General features: G+C 35.5%; 1 protein-coding gene across 1 annotated transcript in view; it reads right to left on the reverse strand.

The window, feature by feature from the left end:
• The window catches only part of SBF2 (SET binding factor 2), a 260,718-nt gene that overhangs the window by 108,152 nt on the left and 126,300 nt on the right, over positions 1 to 26,266 (reverse strand). The window contains exons 4-11 of the mRNA XM_057418287.1: positions 25,140 to 25,250; positions 23,347 to 23,457; positions 21,562 to 21,667; positions 4,478 to 4,610; positions 3,126 to 3,234; positions 2,391 to 2,504; positions 1,542 to 1,619; positions 373 to 486 (exon numbers count right to left, since the gene is read on the reverse strand). Coding sequence (XP_057274270.1) covers positions 373 to 486; positions 1,542 to 1,619; positions 2,391 to 2,504; positions 3,126 to 3,234; positions 4,478 to 4,610; positions 21,562 to 21,667; positions 23,347 to 23,457; positions 25,140 to 25,250 — 876 coding nt within the window. The remainder of the gene's footprint in view (positions 1 to 372; positions 487 to 1,541; positions 1,620 to 2,390; positions 2,505 to 3,125; positions 3,235 to 4,477; positions 4,611 to 21,561; positions 21,668 to 23,346; positions 23,458 to 25,139; positions 25,251 to 26,266) is intronic.

Raw genomic sequence — 26,266 nt, forward strand, 5'->3', positions numbered from 1 at the left:
ATTAGCTAGTATCTTTTTACACCTAAATTCAGGAGTGATCGATGCAAACATTTTAAAAATGTCACAGATAATAAAACAGAAAACTAGTACTTCCGAGTATTGCATTCTAATTCAATACATATGTTTTCAAAATTCCATAATGATTGCTCATGTTTATTTGTATTAAATGTTAATATTAATGCTGTTTCATATTTCATCACTGTCCTTGCAATTAAGTCCCACTAAAATGCACTGATATAGTGTTATGTCAGAATGCTATGCCTACCACGTGTAGATTGTTTTATTTTTTTTAAACTTTAACACTTGTTCAAAAGGTAAGCTCACAGGATTAACACGACACTAGCTAAATATACATAACTACTTCTCTTTTACCTTATGGAAATGAATCACTGGCTCAGCATGGATTCTGATCAGCTGAAGACATGACCGGTATCCTTGGAAAAGTTGTGCAAATAGTCTAAGGAAGATTGCTCGCACTTCTTTGTCCTGTAAGCAGTAACTGAATGTGCTATCAAAACATTTTTGCACTTTAAACTTTTCCACACATTTATATAAAGCCATCTGAGAAACGCCTACAAAGTCATCAAACAATGTAGCAGTATAGCATAGGCAGATACTTTTACACGTATGAAGTTCTCTTACGTGAGGCTACAGTTTTACTGACCTGTCCTCAGATAGCAATGATAGATCTAGTACATATGCACCCCTTTACTCCTGCTGACCTTCTTTTGCCTGCACAACAGGCAATGCAAGTGTAGCTTTTGGGGTAGTCATGTGGTGAACCACATGAAAGAACTGCCATAAGAGAAAACTGCTGCTAAATAAAGGAAAGAGGGTACTTTAGCTTGGATTTACCCCTTAAAATAAGTAGGGTTCTGCAGCACTGCACAAGCAGTGCCACTGGCGTGGGCAGGGGAGCATGGAACCTTAGAAGCCTAAGATGGCACTGCTGCTGCTGTGACAACCAGGCTAAAAGTATTGCAGGCATCACTACAGCCATTCGCTGTGGCTCTGCCAGCTGAGGAGACTGCTCTAAGTTTGCTCAGCTGCCTGTCTAGGACTCTTCAAATTCATGCCTTCGCTTGCCAACCTACTGCCGCCAAAATAAGCCAGGGTTCTGGATCTTTAAAGATGTGGTAGATCTTTAATGTACTGGTATATTTTGATTTAAATGACTAAGAAGGTGCTTACATAGACATTGACAGATTGATGGAAATGCTGTGAACAGCTGGGGGCAGACTTGGGGCAGTGACATCTCCAGCTGGCCCAGATGCAAAAATTGTGATCAAATCCTGTGTTACCCATGTTACTTTATTTTAGCTCAAGTACCTTCACAGATTACAGTCATGTTTAAAACCTGAGGTCCTAAAAATTGTTTTATGGTGTCTTAACGCTTTAAACAAACTAACTAAGCTTCACCAATAATACCATAAAGAATATGTATATGGAAAAGAAAACACAAAGCAGAAATTCTTAAAAAGAAGTTAGTCTAAAATTTCAAGAGTCTTCTCCTTAAGTCAAACATAACACAGAAATCTTACCAGCATTTTTGAGTGTGATAAAGCTGTTCGTGGGGGAGGGAATGCATAATCTGCTGTTTCCAAATCAGGATGCAAAACCTAGAGAAATTTTTAAACAAATTTTTTTTCCCCTCATTTTGCTGAGGAAAGGATAAATTAATTTTTTTTTCTTATTTCACTGATAGTAAGGATCTCAAATAATAGACTGATTTAAATTATGAAGACTGCATAGAAATAAAAGTGGGATTAATTTCTTAGCTACAGGTTTCTATAAGTGAGCTCATTATGAAAAATTTGCATTACAGTCAATGAAGCTAGTCATATTTGAGGATTTTAGGGCTGATTCATTAGAAACAGATTAACAGCCAGAAGATTCTTCTCTGTAAAACACGAAGATTTGTTCAGAAGCCTCCAAATAAGGTGATTTCTAACTTATGACGATAATAAAAAGACAAACTGAACTACATTTTTGGTGATTCCCTTATCAATCATTCTTGAATACTGATATACAGGTAACATACAAATAAAGTGTTTATTCATTTGTTAAACTTCAAGAAAATGTACAGTTGAAATGAATTTATAGAAACAGAAAAGCAGCTAAACTGGTAACAATTCTGCTCAAATACCAATGTTGAATTCTTATTAAAAAATCATTATTACGAAGGAAAAATACCTATCTCTTGAATAGTGAAAAAACTTAGTGATTAACTGTAGATAGCAAATTCTTCTAAAATCACAAATGTTGGCATGAATTGTGGTTTTAAATCTCATTTCCAATGTGTTTGAAAGTGATTTAATACTGAAATTCAATTTAACCTTTTTTTTTTAATAGGCAAGAGAGTGGAAAATGAAGTTTGCATCAAAACATACTAGAGAAAGCGCCATTTGAGTCTGATGCAGCAGTGGCTCTGGCAGCTGAGAAAGATGAATACATTCAGGAATTTTAATTGTGCCTCCATCCAGGTCTGCTATGATTACATCTAACTGTAAGGAAGAAACACATCAGCAGTGCATACTGTGAGCATAGTTTAAAGACACAACAGTTCAAATTTCATGTTCTGCACGAGTTAAAATGAACAAACCAGTACTAACTTGAATGTATAGAATGTTTTTGATAAAGGAAATACTCCAAGTACTTCATATTACTGAATCTAGCCATAAAAAATGAATGGAAACCAAAGCAAGTTAAATTGGGCCAACCTTTCAAAACTGACTTCTGTTTCTGGATGTTCCAGGTCTGTGTTCAGTGATTTGAGATACAGAAAAGTTTGTTTGCAAAAGGACATGGTGAGGACAACTGTATGTAGAATTACAGGTTTCTAAACACCTCTGTAGCCCTTGTTCAGTTTTTCCCAGCACACGGCAAAGCTGTAAATGGAACCATTCCTTCCCATCCTGCACTAGAATCATATCATTTTCCTCTCAATTTTATAGTCTCACTATATTTCAAAAAGAATTGATGCTTTTCCATTTTTGTCCTCCTATCTTGCCTTGCTTTCTACAATAATATTTTAAACATATATGAATTGTCCATATAAACATCTCTTCAACTAAACATGACTGGTAACACTGTGACTATACATATTGCTCAGTAGACATACTTACAAGCTCATGAATGTCATTGCGAAAGACAGAATGTACGCCAATTATGAAAGGTGTTGGTGAGCTGAGAACTTCCAATAGCTGTGCAGGAAGAATTGGAATATAGGGATAACTGTGAAAAGAATAAACAAAATAAAATAAAAGCTTCTGACTATCCTTCTACATAGGGCACCTTTTTTCTTGAGAAAAAAAAAAAACTTATGTTACGTATTAAATTTACTATAAATGCCTGTATTTTAAAAACAAAAAATGAAAATATTAATACTTCTTTATAAATTGACATGCTCTTAAAAGAACATGTGTCATATAAACTCCAGAAATCATTATATTATAGATTCTACAACTTATTGGAAACATATCTATTTTGCAAAATAAGAGAAGCCTATTTATATTTGTAACTTTTATGTTATACGGACGCTATATTTGTTATATATATATAGTTATCAAAAATTTACAATCATGACTATTTTAGCATGAAGAAGCATATTCCAGAACTCACTTTCCATTTTTCCCCCTTCTTATTCTATATTAAAAATTAAGCCCAACTCTGAAATATTGTAAATAAAAACACACTATTAAAATACAAGCATGTTTTGAAACAGATGAGTCAGAATTAAATGTCTTCTAAAAAATCCCAAATAGCTTGACATTCAGTTTTCCATTTCATAATTCAGATGTGGCTTTTTGGAGTCAATTTGTTATTTTAAAATCATTCTCTGGTGAATATTTGTCAGTGACTTAAAACTGCGACACAAGGTAATGTAGCTGTTATCTTAAAACCACAGAATCTTTTGGGCTGTAAAGAGCCTCGGGAGAACATTTATTCCAACCTATAGCTCATAGCAAGACTGACTCCAGATCACCTTGTCCTGGGCTTTGTCCAGCTAGGTCCTAAAGCCTACAGGGATGGAAATTCCACAGGCTCTGTTCCACTGATTTGTTATCCTCATGATCAGCCTCTCTCTCCCTTGCTACAATTTATGACTCCAGTCTCTTGTTTTGCTGCCACACACCTCCTCTTATTGCACAGTATTACCAGATCTCCTCAATATCTTTTCCATGGATTTACTCATGGATCACCACTGTCATGTTGTATAATCCAACTGATGTTTTGACTAGGGTTTCTATTGTATTTGTAGGTAGGATGTTTCTCCTTTAATTGTTTCCACTGTTATGATGCAATCAGATTGTTACAAATTATGTGTACAGACTAGGACTTGTATATATGATTATGAAAACCTTTGCTTATCTGAACAAAAACAGCATAGCTCCTTCTGTTAAGGATAATGTAATTTAAGTTATAAAATGGGTTATAAAATTAGTTGAAGAGTTCAAAGAATCAAAACTGCACTCACCTGTATTTGAGGGGAAACATCAAAGACTCCAGAGCCCTACAGGCATCACTGAGCCTCTGAAAACTTGCTGAGTGAAAGAGAACCTTATTTTCTGTAAGCACAGCACAGAATAAGCTGAGTACATTTTGGATTCCTATAAGAAAAAAAAAAAAAGGAAAAGGAAAAGGAAAAAGAAAAAAGTAGCAATATATCAGAAGAAGAATCAAAATCACATTCACCACATTTTCTGAAGAAATTTTCAAAAAAGCATATGATAAATTCATAAACTGCCAAACCCCAAGTTTTTCTACTTCTTTATTTATTAACTCATGCAGCTTCTTTTCTATTTATCAGGTTATTAAAATACTACCTGAATATAGTTCTACATTTCAAATATATCATATCTCCCTTCCTGTACCACTTTCAAGGATTTCCTCTTCTCAGCACAAATCCCAGCAATGCTTAATGACTTCAAACAGTATTATGTGTACCTTCTGCATAGCCTTCTGTGTAGCTAGAATTCCATTCTGGTCACTGATCCAGGCTTAACTTCTAAACCTTTATGTATCTCAATGGGGGGAAAAAGCCCCAAATCCAAACCAAAAAAACACACTGCCAAGCTCAAAAGAAAATGGCAATGACTTCCTAGAAATACATTCATAATTTATCCATGGGTAGCATTCTAGGAGCCACAAGGTTAAAAAAGGGCAGTAAAACAATACATGTCATTAGAAGAATATGTTAAAGAAGATCTGTTTAAACAAGCCCCACGAAATTTAGGGTAGCACTCATGAATCGGATGATGGGTGCTGGTGGTGGGGGGTGGGGGTTAAGACAATATAATTTACCTAAGGGACAAAGCCATGTGCTTTCAGGGAAAACCAAAAATACATTTCCTTTATAACAAAGTCCCATCCTGAGAACCAGACATGTCTGAGACATGAGATATGCTGAAATTTATGAAATTTCCTGAAATACCCTGGAATGTATGATGTTCCCCTGAGGACACAGCTTCTGTTATCAGTAAGACAGACTGTATTACCTTTATAAAGCTACTGCTTATCTTACAATAATCTTCCCAGTAAGTGTGACTAAGGAGAGCCACTATATTCACAGGATAATTAACACCTTGTTTTGCTTAAGTAATTTTTATTACACAAATTGACAACTCTTTTTTTTACTATGATGTTGCATGAAGATTTGTTTCGCTGGAGTGGAGCCTGGTTCAATATAAAGGGACAAGGATTCAGAGAGAGTTGTTGAGAAAAAGACAATTCTTAGGATGAACAAGTCAATAGTATAATGGCTTGTGCTTTCAAACTCCATTCACCAAGATTTGAAAGGACAGGCTCATGAAATTAACGTCAGAGATTTGAGAGGAATCAAGGACAGAGGCTTTGTTGTAACGCCAAGTCAGTTACTATTTGCTATTGTTTTTAGGGCCATAATTAATATTCTGCTAGTGTAAAACAAACTGTATGGATAGCGTTAAAAGAAAAAAAAAAATCAAACTAGTTTCCTCATGTGAATGAAACAGTATCCATCAGTGAATTGTTAGAAGCTAACTTGAAAAAGCAACCTTTCTTCTGTGTATGTATGAGGATATATATACAACTGAACAGAAAGTTATAAACTGCTGCCATAGCAGCCTTCCAGCATCTGAAGGGACACTGGGGAGGGACTCTTCATTAGGGACTGTGGTGGTAGGACAAGGGGTAATGGACTAAAACTTAAACAAGGGAAGTTTATATTGGATATAAGGAGGAAGTTCTTTACTGTGAGGGTGGCAGGGCACTGGAATGGGCTGCCCAAGGATGTTGTGAATGCTCCATCCCTGGCAGTGTTCAAGGCCAGGCTGGACAGAACCTTGGGTGACATGGTTTAGTGTGAGGTGTCCCTGCCCGTGGAACTACGTAATCTTAACATCCTTTCCAACCCTAACTATTCTATGATTCTATGAATCTATGATTCTATTAGGAAGAAGTCCGTGCAAGAGTTTAAAAACCTGAACTGCCCATTTTATGCAAAACTGCCCAACAACAGGACTGTCATCTGAACTTAATTACAGCAAGCCTGGAGTTCACAAGTTCCATCTTCCTCTCAAGGTTTTACTGGAGGACAAAGGGACCATACTCAAAAGCCAACACTTACTGAAATAAAAAGACGGGAAAAAAAATCAGAAATAAACATAAGGTGTGGGGTTTTTTTTTCTGTTTTTTTTTAAATTTAAAGTATTAAGCAGTGGTGACACAGTTTGTGAGACTTTCACTAGGAAAACTAGTTCTGTTTTCCTAAATATTATTGGCTGCAGATAAAGCTTCTGTTTGTACTTCTCAAAGGCATTTCTCATTGTAACTTTATCAGCACCAAGATAATTTGATACTGAAGATGACTATTTTTAGCATGCATAAACTTTATGCCATACAGAATATTTACTGCAAAGCTTTTATTACATTCTGTTAGTTAAGTGTCTCAGATCTTCACTGCATTTTAACTGGCCATGAAAGATTAATTTGAAATGTTTGCTGTGATATGAATACACTTGATGTAGCCCCAGCTTTGCTGACTTAGGCAAAAGCATTGCTTTATTTGCATAACTTATGGAAGAAACCAAATGGAAAGATTTTAAACACACCTCTCTCATAAATCAGCAGGTCTTTTAAGGAATAGCAGGGAAAAAAAAGGAAGGGCACTGGGAAATATCCAACCTTCTCTGTGAGTTTCAACAGGGACAAACAAAACACATTACCAAAGCAAGGAGGCAGGCTGCTAGGGACAAGGAAAGCTCACTGGCCAACTGCTCACATATCAAAAGGGATAGACAGCATTTGTCTCTCCATTCTGGCAATCTCCATCCCATGTCCAAGTTAAGCCGGTCCTTGGGAAAAGCAGTTAAAAGCAGCAGTGAACTGTGCACGTTACTGCCATGTAATCTATCACTGGCTAAAATCCCTGCACAAGGAAACACCTCAGCAGGGCCAAGTGCTGGACAGAGACTGGCATGCCCTGTCTGCGCAACTGGGCTAATTCCAAATACCAAAAGAAACCTGTGTGGGAAACATGAGATAATTACCTAACGTAACCAACAGAACTTTACAGATGTTAACTTCAAGCTGAACCTGGAATTTTCAATGGATTGAATCTCTTATCTAAGTGTTATTTCTAGATTCTCTCTACCATTATCTACATTCGAGATGCCTAAAAAGGAGAAAGCCAGCTCACTGAAACTAGACACATTTCAGCAGAAACAGAAAAAGAGACTAGAAATCTTGTGCACTTGCATTTGAAAACAATATTATTTTCATTTCTGCAATGTACCTACAACACAAATGAATATACAACAATGACAGTATTTGACTCGTCTTACATATTTTGGAGCTCATTTAAAAATGCATAAATAATTTCCAAGAAATAAGAATACAATTCCAAACCACCCCACCCACCTCACCTTGCCCCTCCTCTCCCCAAGGTATCTTTCACAAAAAACAGTTTAAAGTGAGAGCTTCACTTGCCCTTACCCTTTCCTGAATGAAAGCTTCACAGCCTAAGGAAAATTAATACATACTTAATGAGAGGTTCTGAAGTTTTGGAAGTTTTGTTTGGGGACTTGTTTTGCACAATAAAAGCGCTCCTCTGTTAAGAAGCTAATCACCAGTATTGACCAACTTCTTGAAAACAGACTACTCAGTCTGGAAACACACTTGAACAGTGAAACCCATGCTAACCACTTCCAGTGACTGAAAAAACTATTACAGCCCACAGTTTCATTGGTACCAGGTGTTCTCATCTCTTTTTTTTTCTATTTTTTTTTTAACTGCTCTGTATACAATACATAAGAATACAAGACAAATAAAATCAAGTGTACAATACAGACATCTAATCTAGAATTTTCTTATTTTCATGATGACCACCACTAACTCAACACAAGATTATTGTTCCACAAATACTTCGCAATATATATTTTCAGGAATATCAGCAATATGACTGAATCAAATTATAAACAGTAACACTTTCAATTACTTTCCTTTTTTAAACCTCGATTAAACTATTTGACCAGTCCACTCAGATGTTGTTTCCAGCCTTGCATGCTATTTACTGAAAACAAACAGTTCCAAATAACAGCCTGAGCCCAGTTTCCTTATGCTACAAGGCACAATTGTGTCAGTCTATAACCTTGAACCGTATACTGGTCTTGAGACTCCACACTACATCCGATGCTAATTTGTCAGGGCATAAAGAGACAACACGAAAAACAATAAACAAGTTGATTTTTACAGATTACTCTTTTGCAGTCCAGAGACAGACATCCTGTAAAATATTATACATATGCTGGAAAATTTTGAATGGAGGCTTCCTGACCTTCACTGTTGTCAAGTATTTAAAGAATCTGTAATTTGTGCTAAATTATCTGACATCCTACAGCAACAAATGTATCATTCTGCCTGCTTCCTGTTGTTCTAGAATTTAAGTATTTATTCAAGCATGATTAAAAAAAAACCCAAAGTGTGCTTGACAAATTATTAGCTGTCTTCTATATTGCAAGAAATCAAAATATTATCACTAACTTCTTCAGACTTCTGTAAAGAGTTATAAACATGGATTTGGAAACTCAACTACAGAATACATTATTATGCCAATCTGCCATTCTTGAATTACTGGACACAAGAAAAAGCTCAATAGAGAAAATAATCCATAATTTAGCCAGACTAATCCAGGAAATGGGTCAACAAAGACTGAAAAGCCTTTCTCAAAGGCCACTGGAGAGTGCATAGTACAAGTCCTGTGCCAGGCAGTGTCAATCCGTAAAGATAACTGAGGGAAAAAAGTTGAGAAAAACAAAACTTTTCATTTTTATTTTTAGATGTAGCTGCATAGCACTGCTAATGAACAAATTACAAGCTTAACTAATAAATAAGAGGCAACAATTGTACTCAATACTCACATATGTAATCCTTGCCAAATTCCATTCATCAATCCAAAAATTACACAGTACTTCCAATCAACTACACACAGTTAAAACCAATCCCCCACATTGCTATGTTACTTAGTTAAGGATCGATTCACATTTAGAAAAGTATTCAATCTGCTGTTAGAGTAGGACTACACTGCGCGCTACATGATTAAATCATACCCAAACTTCCTCATAAAGTGTCAGAGTACAGGGGAGTAATCTAGCTACGCAAGCAGAGAGTTTTGTGAGGGTTAGTTTATCCTGCTATCTGGCTGTGTAACAGAGAAATGAGTCATACCCACACCTCAAGAGATTAACTTATTAGGTCTTGTCAGACTAAAAAGGAAGACAAGCAGCCTCTGAAGCACGGAGCCTTCAGTTAAGACTCCCTCAAAGAATCAAGCACTTCACAAATAACATGTTCATACTAATTTCTGAGCTCATAGTAGAAAATACGTATGTGACACCTAGTACTGAAATCAAAACATGTTTTTAAAGATAAACTTTTGATTTTGGAACTGAAAGCAATTCAGTATCTGAACCATGAATGCTGCACTTTCTTTGGAAGAAGCAGGGCAGAATGAGGGCTTCTCTACAAACTAGCTTTTGGGGAAGGTTGGAAGAGGTAAGGAACTGCAGGACCATAACGATTTTGGTATAAATGCCATAAAAGCCAACTGATCATTAAACAGTGTATCAAAGAGAGTGAAATGAGTAATTATCTATAAAAATATCTCTTCAGCTGATGGATAAGTATTCCTGTCACTATCACTACCGCAAAGTTTAACACTATCAATTGTGCTCTGCCAACACCGAGTCAAGCAGACAGTTGTTACCCAAACTCAAAATTACAGAGGCACAAAGAAACAGGGATTAAGCACAGAACATGATCTATTTAGGAAGACATACAGTGATGCCTATCACTCGCATGTTGGTACCATGTCATTATTACCAATTTCCTTAAATCCCTCTGAAGACCTACTTAAAGGAGCAGCAAAAGCTGCATTACCAACTGAACATCAGCAGTTTACTGCAACTCATGCCGGCGGGCTTCATATGTGCTACTAAAAGTAATACAGTTAATTTGTATTACATGTTGGGTTTGGGGGGTATTTTTAGTATTACTTTTTTTTACTGAACACACATCAAAACCAAATTCCAGCAAAGAATAGATGCCAAGACAATGTCAGTAGGTTTGCATATAAAACTAAATTCAGAGCTGTTAAGGGTAAAGATAATCATGCAAATCGAACATGAGATTAAGTTTTTACCTCCTACAGGGAGGGTGGCAAGCAATACTTCTCAATATGAACTGTTAACTATCAGATTAAAAGAGAAGGATTTGTTCTCTTACTGTCTGTCTCTACATGCATGCAGGCATTAACATTTGTGTAACAATCTGTTCAGCTGAAATAGGATTTATTTTCACAGCTTAATTTCTGCTTAGTTATTTAGTTGTCTAGTGAAATACCTAAAATAGGAACTATTTGGTTTGGATGTTTATCCCATAAACATCTAGTACGCCAGCCGCGAAAAAGTCATAACTAGAGATTACAGTAATCCTTTACAAAACTACTATCAGGATACAGAATTTCTGTACAACTCTCCCAGGCCCATGCTAACCAAAACTCAATGAAAGAATTTTGTAAAAGAATTTTGAGTGGACTGAGATAACAGATACATACTAATGAATTGAAATTCTGCCCGATTTCCCTAAGTAGAGGTGGGAGAATGCTACTGAAGTGTTCCCACATTTCTAGAGATTTTTGTAGACTTTCCTTTGTTGGAAATGCCCTTTTAAGAAAAATGACTTTATTGTTTGTATCAAATATTTTGTGAAACCTTCTCTCCCACATACCTCAAAAGATATGCTGGAAAAAGAAACACATGCTACAAAAATTATTTATAGTGGATAAATTAGCCCAAATTATTTTCCTTTATTCTAATAGCAAATCTAAAATCGGAATTTGATGTGAATTTACCAGCCCTCAAAATTGATGCCTACATGGCAAACTGAAAGTAAAGGCGGATTTCTGCTTAGTCACCAACATTACATTTTAAAAGAAAGAGCTTAAATATTTTTCAAACAACACAATTTGTTTTTAAAATTTTGTTAGGAATCAGTAGAACTATTACCACAAAGAAGTATTACCTTTTCTGACCACAGATTCAAAGCTGTGGCAGGATGAATAGAAAGCAAAGTTATAACCATAACTTTCTAGAGACTATTGGAAATTATTCTGCATATAAGCTAATTAGTGAAGTATGCAATCTAACAGGAAAGTGTCATCTCAAAATGAAATTATTATATTTATGCACTCATTGTCAATCTCGACAATTCACTGTATTAAAGACTGTCTTGGAATAAAGCCTGAAAAACCTTTACACTTTAATAAGAACCTTTTTATGGGACTTAGTCATGTTAGCTAGGTAGCATAAAAATCTGCTATGGTGATGTACACTTAACATATCAGCATATCACAGAACCTGATCTTGACAGCTTAATCTTTATTTACTCATAGGCGTAAGATGCAAGCCTGAATTTCTGAAAATACAGGTATATTCTAAAGGTATGAATTCAGTACATTTTACTTTCATCAACACAAGAAGCATATGAAAACAATGACTTTCTACCTTGGCGATGGATATTTTTGTCATCTTTGCAGCTATGTATAAAACAATAGCTCTCAAGTGATCTGAATCAAACTACAATGACTAATTTCAGACAAATACATGGCTTATTTATTTACATAAAAATTTAAAAGCAAGTATTTAACTCATAGCTAAGCATAATGCCAACAGGCAAAATAGAGAATTAAACCCACAATATTATGATTAGTTGCAATATGAAAATGAACAGTATAATATATAGGAAAGACTCCCATGTGCAATAGATTGTAAAATATTCTTAGTAGAAATACTCCAAATTAAATCCTTATGGAGTAAATGGATACTCGCAGTTGACTGGATGCATTTAAAGCAGAAAAATGTCCTTTAATAAAACAATGCAGCGTAAGAGTAACACCATCATGATCCTTAGAAAGAAAATATCTAAGAATGAGAAGAGTATTGTCATTCTTAAACTATACACAGGAAAAATGGTCAAGGATACACAAGAAACTGCAAACATACTGTTTCCTGTCTAAGGACTACAAAGTCTTTCTCAAGGGATATAATTACCGAAGCATTACATTAATGGAATCAAATAAATGCAAAGACAACACAAACAAAAAGGTGACTGATTAGGATGTTCAGTCAGAGCTATCTTAAGCCACCACTGGTTCATATTCATGAAGCATAAACCCACAATTATTCAATTAAGGAAACTGTGAAACACCATCACCATGAATAATTTAGGAAGTTGTTTTATTTTCTAAAAAGATCTTATTTGGATTCCCTGAAAAATGTTTACCGATCTTTAAAAATTCTTTCTTCGTGAAATTATCTGAGCTTTTCCTGACTTCCTGAGAGTGATACCTTCGCCCACACTGCAACTGAACAGCAATACTTTAAAAATGATTTAAAAATAAAAAAAACACAATATATGGAAGGCAATTCCTATAGAACTGTTTTTCCTTTCTTCTCAGCACAAGTATTCACACTGAAGTTTTGAAGTTTAAAGATTTGTAAGGTCTTATGATTTAACTGCTATCAAGTTTGCTTTGGAATAATGAGAAAAGTTATTTCTGCATTCATACCAGCAAAAGTAGAAAGAAAAGTAGTTTGTTCTGAATAGGAACTGGTTCAGTATTTTCTACAAGCAGAGGTAAGCTTCTTTTGCCTTTTTGAAATTTATTTGTCTTTTATTAGATATTTGCTGTCTGGAGTTTACATTTTGCTCTTCACTGGAAAGTAAGATTTTTTTTCCCCTTTTCTGAAAGATGTTTTCTGAAGTCCTACTATAAATAGAAAACTTGTCTCTTCTCAAATATGTCAAAAGAAATTTTCACTTAAGAGCTTAAAAAATTCATCTAATTGTTACAGAGCAAATAGTTACATATAATTTTAGTATTTTTCACCTTACTTGAAAAGCTTCCTTTTACAAAACAGCTCATTAACTTCAGCAATTTACTAAATAGACAGCTTTCTTTACAGTAGTATTTACTTATGTCAGATAAATTTTCTTTCTGAGACTTACAATTTTCTTAAAAATCAACTACTACATATTTTGTTTCATTAACAGAAGCATTAGTAATACAAGTTTGGACTGGGTAAAAAGTAAGCTAGCATCTTATTTCATGTGCTCCGTTGTTCTGCAAAACGGCAAACAGTGCAAGAAATAGTGGTCACTGCCAACACATTTCAGAACCCTGCCTCCTGACAGCTGGCATCAGAGCATCAACATTACACTGGTAGATGACAGAGCTCTTAGTGTATCCACACATGCCAAACAAATGCAGAACCACTGAGCAGCAGGTACTGAAGGAATATTTTGATGCTACCTGACTGTAAATGGCTCTAATGGCTGTCACTGAAAGGGATGGTCTTATCCCACCCACATGATGCTGCCGCTTTCTTCACACTGCATTAAAGCTTAAGGAGTCCAAGGTGAGCTAGTTCAAGATGGAAGAGTGATGGATCTGTTTTCACGACAGCACTTGACTACTAGACCAACTTAACCACAGCATCAAACCATAATATGAGACTGTTGACAGAAAACAGATGTGACTTTTCCTCCTTCCACCCTTCAAATATTTTCTGTTAACTTGGTGAGATAAAATACCAGCATGGGTGAGCCAAGTACCACTTCAGCACAGGAGATGGGTCAGGATTATGCAGCTGAATATAGACATTCACAAACAGGGTCAGCTGCCTGGCAGTTTATGCTGCTGGGGAAATGAAGCCTCAGTGACTGTCCATGCAGTGCACCTAGTTGGGAGTGCATAAGAGTCCCTGTACTAAATTCACTACGACGATATCCTTTTATTTCCAACAGCATCTAAAAGAACACTTTATTTTTGTTCCCCTGTTGCAGCAGTAAGGGCCCATTACCAGTAAATGCCACATCAAATCCCTTGGTAATCTATTTGTTCTTTGACAGACTACACAAATCTGCTTGGAAAACTTGAACAGCAAATTCTCTTTTGCTGGGTTAGAGAGCTAATCGCAGCTCACTGGCCATTGGGATTTAAACTAAAACTACAACATAAGCCAGCACCATCCACTCATGCAACATGTGGTGCCAGGTTCCACAGCCTGGAGAGCATATAATTCATTAAAATCAAAGAATGATCAGAAGTTTCTTGATTATGTACTTCAATAAAACTGTCTTCCTTTAATTGAATCATACATGAATTCCAACAAAGGATGTATATATATGCCCATATACATGACATCTCATGGAAGGAAAACAAACTGAATGAGTTGGGTAAGAAGTTTGTAAACAACTGGACACAGATAACAAACAAATCTGGTTCATGTGACTGAAGTCTCACCACAAACATGAGGTATGTGCAGAAAGTGTATCACACCCACACTTTGTGCATCTCACATTTTTAGGCATTACTATACTGAAAATGCTGCATTTGGTCCCTTCATATGCTGTGCAGATTAAATCTCTCACTGTTTAGCTGCCCTTACATTATTTCTGAACATAATCAAGTATTAAAATGCAAAAAATTCTTGCTCTATGTTGAAGACACTAGGATTTTCTTAGTCAACAAGCTGAAGCCAGCTCACATGCTGACTGTGCAGTGACCCTTTCATAATGTTTCCCAGCCATACAAATACACATACATATTTATCAGGAATGTCTTTTCCCATTTATACAGTAATTTGATACAGTAATCTCTTGGCATAAAGTACACTACATGAGAGGCTGAACACTGTACCTCCCACAAACCAGAATTAGAATAATGAGAAACTATTATATTACAGAAAACATTCTTCAACATGTCAACAAATCTAGTCAAAAGCAAAAATTCTGGATATTTTAATATATCCTGGATATGGAAATATGGGACTGAAGGATCTATAAACAGTGAAAGAGTCCAGCCTTTTTCCATCATGAGTATATCAGACAATCCCAAATTGAACAAGCTTCATCTTAAATGTATTTCCATATAAGATACATCTGCCTTAGGAAGTATTTAAGGTGTAACAAGTAAGAGTGCAGATCTATAAAATAATATAAAATAATAACTCTCACTATAAAAAGTAAAGTCAAAGAGACTTCAACAGGTAGCCATGGATACCCCTGTTCAGTTAAACATTAGGCTAAAGAAGAAAAATTGCTGTAGACTCAGAGGTCTTTTGGAAGAGCTGAACAAGAACTGATCAAGCTATATATCAAAGTGGGCTGTTAAAGATTAAGCCATGTGCCAAGACATTATGTTTGCAGACATAAAGGTAAGAACTTTTCACATATTTTTACCCACAGCCTGAAGAAATACTCAAACTCCTAAACATTGATATGTATCAGTTGTTCCACAATTCATGTTTAGATGACCAACCTGATCTGTCCCTAAAGTAGGCCTACTCAGAGTACAGGGTTGGACCTTTTGACTTTCAGGGGTCTGTTCCAACTTACATTATTTACAGTTCTATGCAAGCTCCTCCATCATGGCAAGAGCCAAGGAATTCAGACATCTAATCCCTCTGTGAAGGATCAACTGCCCAATCATTCAAGACAACTAGGTTTGCTTTCCCTAGGCACAAACTACTGCAGATAACCTTTGACTTTCACAGTAACTTTCACAGGTTACTGCAGATTAGCCTTTCACACCCATGACTCCCAAGTCTTCCTTTCATAACTTCAGCCACCATAGCTAGCTGTGTACTGGGCTAGTAGAGGAAATTTCTGGGTTTATCATTCTTAAAAAGAAAAAAGGTAAAATTTATTTAAAGTTATTAGCAATAATATAAGCAGTAGTAATTAGCAGCTAAACATATTATGATCTGTCACTAACATTATGCTTCTTTATGAATAATTATCCTGGAGTTTAACTAAGACCACATACATCTATTTTACAGGAAAAACAAACTAGAAGCAAGTGTCATTCCTGTAATACGCCACTAGCCAACATGTATCCTTTGACTTATAGTCAAGCCAGCATTGAGGTTTTGTATCCTGAACTCTACTGTCCTCTGAAACTAAGAATTAAGTAGTTCTAGTCACAGTACTGGAAGTGGAATTCTTTTAATACAATTGGGGTCTTTCTCAAACAGCACTGTGTAGTCCAGAATACAGTTCCTCTACTTGATTTACACATTCTAAAAAGCTAACAGAACCAGCAACTGTGAAAGTTAAGACTATCTGTGAAGGAGCAACAAGATGATTTATGCTAGCTCAGCAAGAAAGTCAAATTCCAGAGTCACTGAGAACAGAGACTGGAACCAATATCCACAGGCGTAAGACTGCACAACTGGGTTGCGCTTCTGGAAAAAGCAAAATATCTGCATCCTGCTTGCTACAGACTATCAGAAATGCAAAATGGTGTTTTGATGTCCAGTCCATAGGTGAGGATCTGGGTCAGACAGGTATGCTGACAGGCAAAAGTATCTTTGCAACATGGCTCAGGCAAGGACCAAGGCCATGGCCTGAGTTTCAGTATGGCATCCAAGCTAAGAGGTCAACAGGCCCCTCATTCTCACATCTTTCCCACAGCTCCTTCCTCAACAGTGAGAACTAAGGTGCACAGCTGTGCTACATCAATGTTGACCTTGAGCACAGGCAGCTCAACCCTGCAGGTAGAGGTTCATTGGGCTGATGATGAGCTCAGGGCCCTGACATTAGCTTTCAAAGGAAATACTTGTAAGAACCAAGGACAGAGCCTGCTGGACTATCAGCCTAAATGGAGATTTCAAGTCTTCCGAGAGCAAAACATAAGCTGAATGTTACTGGCACAACAACAGGACCATTTAAAAAAATAAATGTGGGTTTTAATGAGTTAACCAAACTTGTAAAGTGCAAGTCAGTCAGTTTAAAATCCATCTACATGTAAAATATCTACTTCCAAGTAGAGATGGAACAGCATACCTTCATTAAAAAAATAAATAAAATAATGCTGTTGTAATTAAGTAAGATCTTCTCCCGAAACAAATTTTTGAACACACAAAATGATAAAATATGACTGAATATGGCAGCACTGAGTAACCATACTGCCAGCAGAATGGAGAAGGCAAGCAGGATTGAGGTTTGGAGAAATAAAAAGAGCTTACAACAGAAACACAGGAATGTATTGTTAATAAAGCGAAAGTGAAATATAACCAAAACTTCCTTTGGGAGAGCCTGAAGAAGGCTACTGTGTTTTGAAACTTTTATACATACCTACCATCTTACTAACAGACAATGAGAAATAGAAGAGTACTGAAAGTCTTACAGCTACCACAGATCATTTTTAAAAGTAACTTTACAGTTAGGGGTTTTTGAGCTAATTCTTGTTGATGAAGTAATTTTTATGTGTAGTGATCCAGCTACAGACCTGGCTTTTGTCATGTTATTCCCGTATATATACAAATCCTTTCTTCTTAATTTGAAAAAAATTAAAAAAAAATTAAAAAAATTAACATGTCAAGCACTGCTGCTCCTTATTATTTGAGCTTAAAAACTCTGGGGATATTTTTCCTAACTGTAGTTTAACGCCTGAATAAAAATAAGGTCTATTTCCAGATATGCTGCAAACTCGGTAATACAGGGAGGATCATCCACTAACATAGTATTATCCTGCCAAGCAGAAAAACCATGAAGAGACTACTGTTGCACAATACTTCTCAAAACAAATGTTGAAATTACTTTTGTATCTATTCATAGTGCTAAATTTTGTCTTTCTGCCCATCCTCATCAAAGAAAGAGCTATTTTTAAACAGGTAATTTGTACTGTTCATGCATATTTTTCTAGCTACTCTTCAATTTCCTAGTAATAATTTAAATAGGATTGAGTGACTTGTACCAGCAAAGAAATAACTGAACATGTAGTTACTTGACAAACAGCCTAGTAAATAACTGTGTCCTAAACACAAGCATTTGATGTGATAACAGCTGTCATTAAAGTAACTATCAAACACCACACTGGAGAACAGAAGTAGAATGCTTTTGCCCAGGCTGGTAGAGATAAATATGCAGTCAGCTGCTGTTCAAATGGAATGACAGGAATAGAGCTAGTATGAATATAGTTTCAAAAAGCACAAGAAGCCTCTGAAAATCTCAACTATGATCTCCAGAGTAAAGGATTAAGCCTTGGCTGAGAAAATTAAACTTTTGCAAAGGATGAGCTCATAGGTTCTACCACATCCTTCTGGACTCACTGCCTCTAATCTTTTCGTAAGACTATATGAAAAATGATAATAGATGAGAATTTATTTGAAACAGTCTGTCCATATTTCCAGGTCCTCTTTTTATATTCAACAACCATTGCAAACAGACATATGTAGCTGTATTAATGACTTTTTCTTTTTTTTTTTTAAATCCAAACAGAAATTTAGCAGCATTAACAAACCTTGGCCTTAAGAAGACGATCATAGTCCACCACCTACATGTGAAAGGAACTATGTGATATTCTGTAAAGCATGTATACTATGAAAACACAAACATATTTTAATTTGTGCCCTTAAAGGTGATTCTACCATTGTGCTATAGTCCCAGATAGTTAAACAACACAAGAATTTTGAACTGGATATCAGCTGGGAACTAAGGCACAATCTCAAAAATAAGCGCAGGAAATAAAAAAGCAGTAGTCAGAAATAGGAGATGGGAAAAGTAAGTCCTTCTTGCAAAGGGTTCAAGTAACTGCTTTTAATAAATAAATAAATAAAAGTACCTGCCAACTTAGTTGCCTATTCCTTAATTTCAGACCTGTTCTCAAGCAACTACTACCGTCCTCATCACACCAAAGAATAGGATACAGACAGGAAGACCTACACAAGACCATTAGACAAGCTCTTCCTGATATTTTTTTATAGTCTTGTAAGACAGCAAATTATGCCATGGCAGAAAAGAAGGGGTACTGACACAACTCTCTTTTTTCTACAAACTTGTACGATCCCTTTTGGAAAACAGGATGTAAAGCTTCTCTTTCTGAAGATTTGTCGAGTTTTATAATCACATACTTTCTTCAATTTCTCTCTTCAGGCCAGATGAAGTGTCACTGACCAGAACTGTGAACAATAAGCAAGTTTTCCTTCTGTATTTCCCCTTGTCTCCCCCTCCTTCTGCTGATTTTCATATCCTTCTCTGAACCATAACTGGAAAGGGCACCTGGTAAGCACAGGCTTACTGACTCCTGTATTTCTTATAAGCCACCAAAACCCAATAAAGACTGCATCTCCAAACATATACAGTAACTAAGGGGAAGAAGAAAAAGCAGAAGAGCAGCAAACCCGCAGAAACCAGACTGTTTACAGGAAGAAGGCTAATGGAGAATAGAAAGATGAGATGGTCAACAAAGAGTAAACCAGCAGTATAGGTACTGGAAAGCATATATGAGCTAATATGGAATTAAACAATTTCAAAATACAAAGGTAAAAAATCACTGATTGCTAACACAACAATCTAGGAGTTCTGGTTACACTCCAAACTCTTAAGTACTCTGCTATCATATCTTCAGAAAGTTACATAAAATCCATCTCTACACATTAACCCACTAATAACATATGAGTAATAATATTTACTTAAATCCTATGTGTGCAAAAGCAATTTTATGTTCTCATATGAAAGTTTTATAATTCAGTTTTATAAACACAGAAAGGAATTTAAAAAACCCTGTTCTGCAAACATGCTCTTACTAAGAATCCATGTGGAAAAGATGGTCCCCAGTTTTCTCTTCCATGTTTACATTCCCATTCTATCCCTATAGAGATTCCCTCTATAAATCTGATGCATACAATGACTTCAGATTATTGGCCTTCATTGTCTTTCTCAGACTGATCCCATGACAAAGTACTACAATCTTAATTTGCCTTACAAAAGCCAAGACATGGTGGCTAGCCTAGCCAAGCACTAACTAAAAGCTTTGCTTTAACATTTTCACAACCGTGAATTTGTAACAACCTTCACTGCAATCACCAAAATCAACTACCTCAACTTAGGTATCACATACCACACTTGCAGAACAATGGTGTATCATACTACATATATGGTACTTCACACCATATCTTCAGAAAAAAGGAAACATTGTTGGGTCTATCCATGTTTAAAACATTACCTGCAATCTGATCAGAGTAACCTTAATGAATCTTGACATAATAAGCCAAGTAAAACCTCAGGGACTGTGGTGAGGATAAGAAACATCTATACCACGTTAGCCATGCTTTTTAATTTAAACTGTTATCAACAATATTTTGATATCAACGATGTTAATAATATTCTTTCTGGAATAATATTCCAGGAATATTCCAGGATACCATTATATCATATCAGTAGTAGATGGCATTGTGCTCATCAGATCTGGTACTGCTTCCTGTGACGTAAACTCTTACTCCTCTTCACTATTCTTTTTCGAGTCTTCATCCATTTTCACAGTCCATTTATTATAGGACACATATTCTGAGGCTATTTGATTATTTGAGACTAAGCAAGGTTAATGACTGCTACAGGTCTGCGCTTCAAGTTCACTTCATAAACCAAAGGAAAGATGACTAACAGAGTGTTAAAATTTAATGAGACATATCAGATTAGTATTGAGGTATCCAGGTAATAGCGACACAATGTTGTAACAAACAAGTAAAGAATTTGATGAGTATTGTGTTACATGATCTTGAAAAATAGGGAACAACAGGTAAGAACAGAATAATACGAATTCCATATTGGTACCAATATCAGTTCATGGTATTTTTTATTACTAACCTTTTCAGTTACACTAGTTTTATTATTAACTTCCATGCTTTTGTTTGGAGTTTCTACAGTATCCAAAGGGTGGGCAATCTTTTCACATGAACGTTTTCATAATTAAAGAGAGGCCAGGCTTACTCCTGCTCACAGTACACTTACAGATACTAGATAATATTGGAGATAACCTACCACAAGCAGGATTTACTGAAAGGTTATATGACTGTCTGATGAGGGTATAACAACACCATTTATCATTTTTTCAGGGAAAAGAAATTAATATTTACCACGTAGCTTTCCCAGCACATGATCTGAACTGAATGAGACAGAAAATACCTCAGTCTGTAATTTAGAAATAGACTTCTTTTTTCAAAGCAGACCTAGACATACCCAGTTGCTGAAAGAGAAGAGCCACACTGGTGCCTGTAACAGGAAGGCTATCATGTAGAGGAGTCTGTATCAGCTGTCGGTCTCCAGCTCCCAAAGAAAACAACTTCTGTGGAAAGAATTATTTTTTAATTGAGTATAAATGTAATTTATATAGAATAAACAGGCTGTTTATTCTGTTTAATTCTGCACAAATTATTTATTTTTCATACAGCAGTTTAAAGTCAGTAAGAATAACTGAATTGACCTACAGACATCTGAAATACAATTTGAGGACAACGCTCCTTGAATGGACTAGCATTAGGTTGTGCCTTCCTTGCATTTACATTTAATTAGTTAAGCAGTAACAGCTTTGAAAGCATTCAATATTACGTTTTCAATAATACATTAAAAAAACCTTCCAGAAGAAAGCCCAAAACCAAAACACAAAACTCCCAACCACTAAAACGAGAATAACTTCTTTTCCAAGTGAAGTTTTTCGATATCTACTGTCTGCATACATGTTTTAAGTATGAATATACTTATGATACACAGGAAGAGGACACTTTTGCTACTCCTATGTTCCTGCCCTACATACTAAAGTAGAAGTAAAACTTTGGTTTTAATTAATGCAGACAAGCATGACTTATTCTCCTTCTTCTAGCAGAGGAAAGAGCTCCTGGGTAAAGCTACATTTCTAGATGGAGGGGAGGGGTGGGGTGGGTGGAAACAGACAGAAGAGAAGCTAGATGTTCAAGTGAATCACCAAAACCTGTAATATGAGGTTCAAATACCACTGGAAAAGAGTCTTTCTGATAAGAAGATACAATCTAACTACTTCCCTTCAGAACAAAAAGGCTTAGAATGCAAAAAAATATGGCTGCCTGGAGAGCAATAGGGTAGATCTTGACTATGCTGAGAGGACATTTTGGCACTTACAGCACTAAGAGAAATTCCAAAGTAGCCAGGGCTATGGGAAAATCAAAAAAGAATCAGGGATTTGTAGGATTTCAAGAAGGTAGTTAATGCATATGTAGGGTGGGAAGTGTTAGAAAACGCATATGAAATTGGATTTAGAATATTGCCAATTGCATACTTAGTTTCCAGATGCATTTCATGATAAGGATAGAACTTCCCAGTAGTGTTACAGCATAAAGTGAAGGCCAAACAAGTTAAGACCCAACTGGCTTGTCAGGAACACACAAATGTAGAAGAATCGTTTATTTAAATCAAATCAACATACAAACATGACTTTCTGCTTACAGAAAGCATAGGTAAAAAGCAGAAAGAAGTGTGTTTGTTTAAAACCCTTTTTCTTAATTTTAATGCATTGGCTACCTGGAATATTTAATTACCTCTGAGAAAACCACATTTAAGCTACTTAATTAATTACCAAAGAAAAGACCAATGGAATCCTGAACTGCAACAAGGAGAAGACATGGGGAAATGGACATGTTAACAAATGGCAAAGAAAAAAACCCTTTAAAAAAATCTTTAGCTAGCAGAAATATTCGTGAACACTCATTATTATTAAGAACTAAACTTATACAAAATGCATGATTTGTTATTATGGCTTGTAAAGAGCCAACTCACTCACAAAATTAACCCTTTGACCTTATCCTGGAATGGAATTTTTGCTGTCTTTAGAAAACAGGCCACAGGGAAAGCCCTCACAGGCCACAGGGAAAGCACTCAGCTGAACTATGATCTTTTTTCCTTCAAAAGTATTTCAAGAATTTATTTTTTGTTTTCTTCGTAAATTAAATTAACTGGAAAACTACTTTTTTTTTTTTTCCCCTCCCCACTTACCTGAGACCCTCCAGAAGCAGGGACAAGGCATGAACACAGATTTGCAATGAGTGTCTCTAGTGACACATTCAGGCTATCCACATACACAGTATAGATCAGGCCAAGGCAAGCCTAGAAAGGTACACAAAATACATTAGACTGCTATACAGGGAAGGCAGATGTCCAATTACTTGAAGAACTATGTATATATATTTTTTTAAAAGGCATGTGTCTTAAAAGTTGTTAACATAGCAGAGTCATTTCCATTTAAGACAGAGTAATTTGCTATAAAAGCAATCATTCATTTTAAAAAATAGTTTAGCTATTTAGAAGGGATGTATGGTGCTGGCAGGTATAGATATATTCTTTGCTTAAAAGAAAAAACATGTTTAAAATTTGTGCTTCATTCATCACACAAAAAGTGCTTTACTACAAGTTACTTTTAAAAATTACAAAACCAGTATAGCTTTATCTGTGCTTTGAATTCTGTGGATCTAACACTGACTTGTTTCCAGAGCAGAAGACTTTGATGAATCAATGAGCTTTTGAGACTCAAAAAGACTAGCATCAGGGATCAACAATTCCATACATTACTTACCTTACATTCTTAATTGTTTCAATATAAATATATTTTATTTTAAAATTAACAGTATATTAACAATTCAGCATTTTGGAGGTTTTTTTTCATGGATCCAGTTTTGAATGAGAAATGACAGATACAACTATCATTTTTACTAATACTTTAACATAAGATGATTCAACACTGCATTCTAAGAAGCCTTCGATAGAAAAATGAAATAAATTACTTAGTTATTAGCATCCTTTTGGTGTCCTTTATCTATTGTTATTCTGATAAATCAGCAAATATTTTAGGAATTCTCTCAGAAATAATTCCAACAGTAACTTTTCATATAACACATACTTAAGCTGTGAAACTCCTTCCCATGGGTTGTTGTAAAATCTAAGCGTTAAGGAACTGGACAAATTATACAAAAAAAACCCATACAACTGACACCTCTGGTTCAGGATGTTATTTAACTATAATTCACACTGAATTAGGAAAGTATTTTGTGGAATTATTTCTACAGCCTTCCCTATTTTCACACACATTGCTTTGCATTTGCCATGGGCCACTATGAAAGACAAAATACTGTGCTACATGGACTTTTAATCTCACTCGGTACAATCATTCTTAATGTTTAATGACAACTTAGCTGTTGAATGATTTCCTCCCTTTGATCTGTAAACTGAACTATATTTGTTTCTGTTAATACGTATTAGCTTAATAAAAATTTAAGCTTTTCATTTATCTCAGATCAGTCATATTTCATCAGCTGAAAGTAATCCAAGATTCTAAACCTCTGTCATGCATCTTAATTAGATCTAGAAGAGACTCCGACATTCTACCTCACATATGGAGAAAAAACTAGGGTTTTGCCATTAATTTGCCATTATATATTTAATCAAATAATTGTTAATGCCTTGTTTTTACCTGAGCAAGTATGGTTTGGTCCTAATAATTCCCTTCATTATACAGTAAACTGAGCCCAGAAAAAAAAAAAAAAAAATCTCTATTTCATCTTCTGTGAAAATTTAAAACTGCTTGGAGGGTAAAAAAGCACTGCTTTAACCTATGGGGGCTATTTACCGTCACAGACATTGAATTTTATCTAGTTCAATCTAAGACTACTTTTACTTTTAAATTCCCAGTTCAATCCTGAGATGTTTTAAATCAAAAGTACTGTCATTGCTTTTCATTAAAACCAGATTTGTCTGCTGACATATATTATAAATGGCAATTGCAAGTTCTTTACCCTGAAAATTTCTGGATAATCTAGTCTGGACACCAACACCAGACTTTTAGGAGCAAATACTTCTGCAGGCGGAATTAAACCGGACTCCTCTTCACCTTCAATTTCTTTTCCCTTGAAAACAGAAACACTGCAATTAATAATAAGAAAGAAATCTCATGCTGAAATGTTAGCATTCTCACAAAAAGTTAACATTTCTCAAAGCTTTCTTTAATAAAGTGCATTATTTGAAACTGGTAATGAAGTCAACTAACAAAAGCTGTTAAAACTCATCTGGGAATTCATGCACCAACGTACGTAAAATAAAGTTCTTCTAGACAGCAGTTTAACAGGACAAAGTTTCACATTAAATGCTCCCTGTTTCATGCATCAGACAGTGAAACTGATTACAGAATAGGATCCTTTCAGATCAAAGTGTTAGCTGATTTACCATCAACCATAATCTAAACACACAAATAACGTATTTCATAAAAGAATGTTTCATTGTCCTACACATTCATGTATTAAATTTCTTACAGAAATTCCACTAATGTTACAACTAAAATGATCTATGAAGTAACCTCCAGCCTGACCTAGTGAATTTGGAATCTGAAGAATTTCTGCACAAGAAAACTAATTCAGATTTCTCAAAAAATCTTTCCAACTGCTAAGACACCAAGTTTCTGTTACAAGAAAAAAAGAAGACAAAAAGAAGAAAACAAAGAGAAAGGTTCAGTGCAGATAACCCTGTAGTTGTTAATGATATTGTGCAAGTTGCTCTAACCTACTCGCCAGTGCTGACATTTCAATCACAAATATTTTATTATTATTCATGGCCAAAACTAAAGATGTCACTAAATATTTTCATTTCTAGAATTCCACAAATCTTTGACAAATTGATTAACTGAGTTAAGTTTTCAAATGACAGAAAGCCTGTGCTTTCCAATTTTTTGCATGTACTTTTCTCCACTCCCATACCACCCACCAAATTTCTAAATACTTTATTTGTTCCTCACCATGCATTCTTCTAAGCAAAAGTCACTACACTATCTTAATTAGGACTACGAGAAAAATTACTTCCATTTCCATTCCCTTTCCATATGACAACATTCCATTCCTGCCTTCTATTTTTGTCATGTTACTAGTTATCA

The sequence above is a fragment of the Pezoporus wallicus genome, unplaced genomic scaffold (assembly GCF_028554395.1).
Source record: "Pezoporus wallicus isolate ANWC-B61680 ecotype Strahan unplaced genomic scaffold, APGP_CSIRO_Pwel_v1 contig_2025, whole genome shotgun sequence".
In the NCBI taxonomy this organism is placed as follows: domain Eukaryota; kingdom Metazoa; phylum Chordata; class Aves; order Psittaciformes; family Psittacidae; genus Pezoporus; species Pezoporus wallicus.